Source organism: Gossypium raimondii, chromosome 4 (genome assembly GCF_025698545.1).
Source record: "Gossypium raimondii isolate GPD5lz chromosome 4, ASM2569854v1, whole genome shotgun sequence".
Lineage (NCBI taxonomy): Eukaryota > Viridiplantae > Streptophyta > Magnoliopsida > Malvales > Malvaceae > Gossypium > Gossypium raimondii.
In genome coordinates, this window is record NC_068568.1 from 11,824,389 (window position 1) to 11,831,049 (window position 6,661).

Sequence of the window (6,661 nt, forward strand, 5' to 3'; positions counted from 1 at the left end):
GGATTTAATCACTTGTGACGTTCATAGTGTGACATACCTTAATCCTAAGTGGATGGTTGACTATATATGCATGACTCGTATACTTTGATGTAAGTAGAAGCTTGAGTTCAAATAGATAAGAAACCAAAAGTTGGTGTATTGGGTATACGACTTTTGCAGTATGTAGCATCATTCACAATAGTGGAACTCATAGCCCAAGGAATGGGAATATGATATCCTCTCATTGGTATTACATGATAGATGAAAAATAAACGTGGCCACAGGTTGTTTGTCTTTGTGATGAATGACTTAATTACTATTTGATAGTAATTACTTTTCATGAAGGAAGATGTAACGGTTACCATGAGATAAAATAGGGTCATATTAGGAGAATGTATTTATCCCAAAGAGATTAAGAATATCCTATGAGGGTAACACACTTATGACAAGGTCATTAGACGAGCACTGGTCGAGTAACTTTTGTAATGGTATGTAATTGGGGAGAGCCCAGCCACAATACTATAGTGAAATAACTTCGTGACTGAGCCCGAAATTACCAATTAGATATCTAGTAATTTTCAGTTAAGGATTATTTTAAGAGATTTAAAATAATCATATTATTTTAGAAAGAATATAATTTTATGGCAATCCTTTAATAATTGTTATGTGTGATTCTGTGCTTTCAAAATGTGTTTTTGAATAAAAGGAAAGGATATCAACCTTTAATCCTTGCATTCAAGTCGTTTTGAATAGAAACAAAGAGGATATCCTCAATGCCTCCCTTTTACTTGTCAAAGTAGAAACACATCTAACATTGTGTGATTTCAATTTTTGAGCAAAGACTCTTGAAATAGGTTTTTTTAGGGCATTTTTTCAGCCGTAGTTGTCGGGTGGATCACGTAGAGGCTAGGACGCTTTCATTGCAACTAAGGGTTGCGACATCGTGAGAGGAATCAACCCCATACCAATGTAGTTTTAGAGCGTTTAAGATATAATTTCAATCTTTCTCAACCCATATCCGTTCCTGGAATATTCATAAATTATTATCGCCAAAATTATTTTTCCTTTGCGACATAGGGTGTACCAACGTTCCAACAGTTTCTAAGTAAGAAGCAAATAGATTAACACTTGGAGCTCGAAAGGGGCTTGCCTCTATTGACAATGACACATCGAAAAGTACATAAGTTGTAGTGTTTAACAGTGTATAATTCTCCTCTGCCGTCCATAAAAGAAGAAAACGGAAAAACCCAAATTCAATATGACAACTGACCTAAACTACTAAAATGGTATAACTATTGTCTAATATCCATAACTCCGGATATGATGAGGTGAAAATTTTCGTTTTATCGAAGGGATCCCAAATGCATAGGGGAAGAAAGCCCTAGTAAACTAATATCCCATCCAAGTAAGTTACATTATAATAAGACCAAATTTCGGGTTAATACAATATCTAATTAGGAATCTTTCTTTTAGCGGAAGGGTAATATCCGGTACAGCTAACGGTTAAAAAACTAGCAAGGGCCGGCTAACTTAAGCAGTAGACTATAAATAGGAAGAAAATGTGTTAGGGTCTCCACAATACAGGAAACCATGGGTTCAAATGGAAACTTTCTAGACAATGAAGAGGCACCCACTTATGCTCCATCAATTCCAGTTCCTAATGTTCAAGAGCTGGTGAGGAAGGATCCTTTGCAGGTTCCACAAAGATATGTTAGGGAAGTGGAAGATAGGCCAAAAGATACTGATACGTCATATCTTTCTTCAGTTATTCCTGTCATTGATTTGTCTTTGCTGTTTATGGGAAACAATGAGGAGCTAACCAAACTGGATCTGGCTTGCCTAGAATGGGGTTTCTTTCAGGTATGTATTGTTAGTGAAAGAATATGCAGGGTAGGGTGTAAAAAATGAACAATATTTCAAGTATGACAAAGATAAGTTGGCTGCCTTTTTAGAGTTACAATTGCTGGATTTTTGGCAGGTGGTAAATCATGGAGTTGCAAAGCAAGTATCGCAGAAAATGAAGGATGCTGCAGCTGAGTTTTTTGAGCTTTCACTAGAAGAGAAAAACAAGTATGCCATGCCCTCAGACGATATACAAGGGTATGGGCATGCATATGTCGTTTCCGAAGATCAAATACTGGACTGGTCGGATGCACTCATACTTTTGGTTCACCCCTCACATTATAGGAAGCTCAAGTTTTGGCCCAATTCACCAAAAGGGCTCCAGTATGTATTCAGATGATATGGCCAAACCATAGCACTTGCATTTTCCAGTCGTATTTTCTCTATGTTAATTCAAATATATTGTCATATAGGGAAATCATAGAAGAATATTCAAATGCAATCCGAAAAGTTGCAACTGAGCTCTTTCAATCATTTTCTCTGATCATGGAAATGGACAAGGAAGCTCTGCTTGGACTGCATAAACAATTGGTGCAAGCTTACAGAGTGAACTACTACCCTCCCTGCTCCAAACCGGACCAAGTACTAGGTGTTAGCCCACATTCAGACACAAGCACTATAACCATACTTATGCAGGAAGATGATGTGTGTGGATTGCAGATTAAGCATAACAACGAGTGGGTTCCGGTTAATTCAATCCCAGATGCACTGGTGGTGAATGTCGGCGATGTCTTTGAGGTAAATAAAACATGTTTTCATTGGTGTTGGTGTAAGCAAAGACAAAATTTGAGCTGGCTCTTTTATTATTTTACTTTGTATGTCAGATATGGAGTAATGGCAAGTACAAGAGTGTTGAGCACAGAGCAGTTGCGAATTATAATAAGGCAAGAATTTCTTATGCATCATTCCTGTTTCCGCACGATGAGGTAGAGATTGGGCCCCTAAGTCACATGGTCGACTCAAAAACAAAACAGCAGCTTTTTAAAAAAGTGAGATATGGGGAGTATTTGAGAAGCTCCATGAATAAAAAAATGGAGGGCAAAGCACATACCCAGATGGCTAAGATTGAAGGTTAAGGAAGTCAAATATGGGGAGTTTTGAGGACCAAGGCAAACACCAGATGCATAGATTCAAACTCTCGCTTTAGTTTCTGTTCCCTTTTTTATAGAAAAGATCAATAACATTAACCATTAAAGAGCAGTTTTTGTTCATTTCACCAGATGATTCTTCACCGCTATTGTTGCCTCAAGTATCCATATCTTAATTAAAAAGAAAAGGTCCAACTGTTTGATTGTTGTTAACAAAAATATTAGAATTAGAATTTATCCCATACTTGAATGAACAACCAAATAAAGTAAGAAAGCCACGAGTATTTACATCTCACTAATAATTTTTCCATTAAGCCAAAGGAGAATACACATACCCAGAGGCATATAACAGCGTGCAATAAGGAAAAACAGTGTGAAAATAAACAAATCTAGTGCTAATTTTATCAGGATATGATAAATAAACTAGCCTACGGCTTCAGCCTATAGGTGAAGATTTCCCAGCCCCTTTCAGATTCAGTTTGATTTTTTGTACTGGTACCTTGAATATTGGTTTCCGTCAGTTTGGAGGGATTGGTCCTAATAATAGAGGAGCCTCCTGCTTTTTCACACTGGGCTTTGAATCGCCAGTATGATTTGCAGCCCAACCTCTGAGAGGAGGCTCAAAATGCTTGCTGGCAACATCAGGTGGAGGGTCATCTTCACCAGGAAGTGATAAAAGTCCCTTCTCTCGAAGGGACGAAGGCTCCTTATAACATGTACTCCACAGACAGTCCACAAGCTGCCTTTCCTCCCTAGCAGCCCCAAGGTCTTCAGGAGACATCAAGCTGATACCTTTAATTCGTTCCTCGAGAATTTGCTTCAGCTTCTCATCTTCTTCACCTAAACCACCATTACTCCCACCTGTCTTGTCCCGGGCAATCTCAAGGAGACCACGAAGAGCAGCTTCTCTTACTTCTGCATCCTCACTCGAGGCAAGATGCAACATTACACGAGGGAGCCCCAGCTCGTTTACAACATTGCAATCTGAATGATTTTCATGCAGTAGATATTGAATCAAGTTCAAGGCTTTCCTGGAAGAAAAAGAGAATTAAATGAGAAAACCATAGTAGGGAAACTAACCAGAGAAAAAATACACAAGTGATCTTTGAACCATAGGAATTTATTTGATATCTAAAAATCATTTCCTCATACGTTGGAGACATCCTAGAATGAAACCCTGAAACCTAATAACAGCAATAAGATGATGCAGACCCGGACTACAAAGACCTATCCCAAGATTACCTTTGAAATCTTGCACTATCAGCTCCCACAGCATCTCTCAAGGCTGCATAACCATTTGCAAGTCGAAATGCAGCAATACCGGGTTTGTTGTGGCGGATCAAGGCTGAAATCCAATTGCAAAAAGAAAATGCCATGTCATGTTTTTGTATGAGCATGTTCACTGAAATTAAGAATTAAGAAGTATACTATAGAACAACAGTTGTACCCACAAGATATTGCACCAAGTGCTTTGGTTCGAACAGTTACATCAGGGTCAGAGGCAAAATTGGAAAGGAGAGGCTCTAAGCCATTTGCTTCCATAACCAACTGTTGACTCCGGGGATTATTTTGTACAATGGTGGATACGACTTCTGCAGCTTTGGCTCGAATATTAGCATGTGAATTCTTCAGATAACCAAGGAGAGGGACTAAACCACCAATTGAGTGTAGATCTGCCTCAAATGCACAGACTGTGTTAAGTATAGATTTTTCGAAAGTGGATGAAAACAAACAGGCTAAAGATCCGTTGAAAAGACTAGAGGGCTAAATAAAGGGCGACGTTTTTGCCTACAGCCATTTCACAGACAAAACTTATACTTGCAGGAACGGTATCAAGGCTAAAATAGAAGTTATATGATGCAACAAGTCTATGAAATTGAAAATCCCAATTCCATTATTGGTAGCATCCTAAAGAATTACTTATCCCAAAAAAGGAAATTCTAAGCAGCCAATGTAATGCATCAAATTAAGCATTCATGATAAAGAAATCAGTTAGGAAAGAACAGCTAGGTAATAATCTCAAAACAATAGAACTTACCATTTGCCATGTCAATAGACTCAACGTGCTCTTGCAACTCATCCAACATATCTGCCACCATCAAATAAGTAAGCAAACAAAGGTACTCTTAAAACCTAGAAACAAAAGAGAAAGCTTGAAAACACCTTGGGGATTGTGCAATAGTACCTTCGATATCAGCAGCTGTAACTCCTTGAGCTTCCAAAACCTGCTCTGGAGTTTGCATAACCATAGTTATCTCTTTCATTCGCTTAATCACATCAACGGTCTGCGATTGCATTGCTTCCATAAACCATCTTTTATCTTCCTCACTAAACAAATAAACGAATAATTGATTACCCGCTAAATATCAATTGACGATCGTAAAAATAAAATTAAAAAAAAGGTCCTTGAGGAAAAAAAAGATGGGGTTACCTTAAATTACGAGTAGGTCGAGTTCCATCAGAGTTAGCAATGCTCCACTTCAGCAATCCATCCCAGTTGGGTCCGTCTTTGGCCATAGTTTCTTATTCTAACTAAATCACAACCTTCGTTTCTTGCAAATAAATTGAACAAGGGATTCTGCAGAACTGGTCGGAATTCCTTTTAATAGAGAATTTCAGCGAAAATTCCAGGCGATTCGAGACTTTTCGTTTTAGATTAGAAAGTGGCGGAAAGCGCTGCGGCCTACCGACTTTTCTCGACTGAAAGACCTAAGCTTTGCATTTTGATTGGATCTACCCATGGGCCCAAATTCACTATGTCGGTTTGGGTTTAAGGCCCAGTATAGGCTTTTTATTTCTTTTACAAAGTGTTCTTTTAAGGGTAAATTACAGTAAAATCCAAAATATCCCATCCCACACTATTGCCATACTCTTTCACCACCACCCATTATCCCTCACTCCCAACATTTCTAACCAATCCTAAACACTAAAAACACCCAATCCTATTCAAAACTCATTCCATTTGAACTCATCAAACTTCCTCCCCAAACCCCATGCAACCACAAAGTTTTACATTTCCAAAACATGATCCAAAGAGGAACAACTCACATTTTGGGGTTGAAGTCACTTAAACTTCAAATTCCCTTTTTATTTATTTTTTTAAAATTATTTATAATTTTTTTACAAATATAATGGAATCCCTATTAATTTTTTATATTTTATTTATTTTTAATCTAATTATTCTTCTTTTATACTTTTTTTTAAATTTGTAAAATTTTAATAACCTATTCTTTTTCCTAAATCAGTTATTTATCAAAACAAATCAAATATAAATACTAGTATTTTGAATTGGTGATTTTTAAAATGCTTACTTCATCTAAACACACTCTTAAGGTTAAACAGGATTTTAAGTTTGGAAAAGAAAAAAGATGTAACCTTCCCAACCTAGTCTATATGTTAAGCCCGAATTCGAAAAATTACATTAGCCACCAAAATGGCCTAGCAGAGTTACTGGAGTTTATAAACAGTCATATTAAAAGATTTATTTATTTTAGTAGAAAACATAGTCTATTCTTAGAAAAGTTTACGAGTTATAAAAAAAAACCGATTTAGATTAACTTTCCTATGTAATGGTGACTACTTTTAAGAAAACATAGTTAATTTTTCATTTATTTATTACCACAATTTCAATTACAATCTAGCAGCGGAAAAATGATATTCAACTTAGTTTTAATTTAGTAAAAATCAGAATT

General features: G+C 36.8%; 2 protein-coding genes across 2 annotated transcripts; one reads left to right on the plus strand and one right to left on the minus strand.

Annotated features, from left to right (window-relative positions):
- The first annotated feature begins 1,569 nt into the window (after window positions 1–1,569).
- LOC105780258 (protein SRG1) lies at window positions 1,570–3,097 on the plus strand. Its single transcript, XM_012604477.2, has 4 exons — window positions 1,570–1,839; window positions 1,958–2,205; window positions 2,295–2,619; window positions 2,706–3,097. Exons 1-4 carry the CDS (start codon window positions 1,570–1,572, stop codon window positions 2,955–2,957), a joined length of 1,095 nt encoding a protein of 364 aa, XP_012459931.1. The 3' UTR covers window positions 2,958–3,097.
- Window positions 3,098–3,253: 156 nt separating this feature from the next.
- On the minus strand, window positions 3,254–5,666 carry LOC105780257 (hsp70 nucleotide exchange factor fes1). Its single transcript, XM_012604476.2, has 6 exons — window positions 5,401–5,666; window positions 5,155–5,297; window positions 5,008–5,058; window positions 4,421–4,642; window positions 4,212–4,314; window positions 3,254–4,000 (listed from the first exon to the last, which is right to left on the minus strand). The coding sequence occupies exons 1-6, from the start codon at window positions 5,484–5,486 to the stop codon at window positions 3,487–3,489; spliced, it is 1,119 nt and encodes a 372-aa protein (XP_012459930.1). The 5' UTR covers window positions 5,487–5,666; the 3' UTR covers window positions 3,254–3,486.
- Window positions 5,667–6,661: the final 995 nt, after the last annotated feature.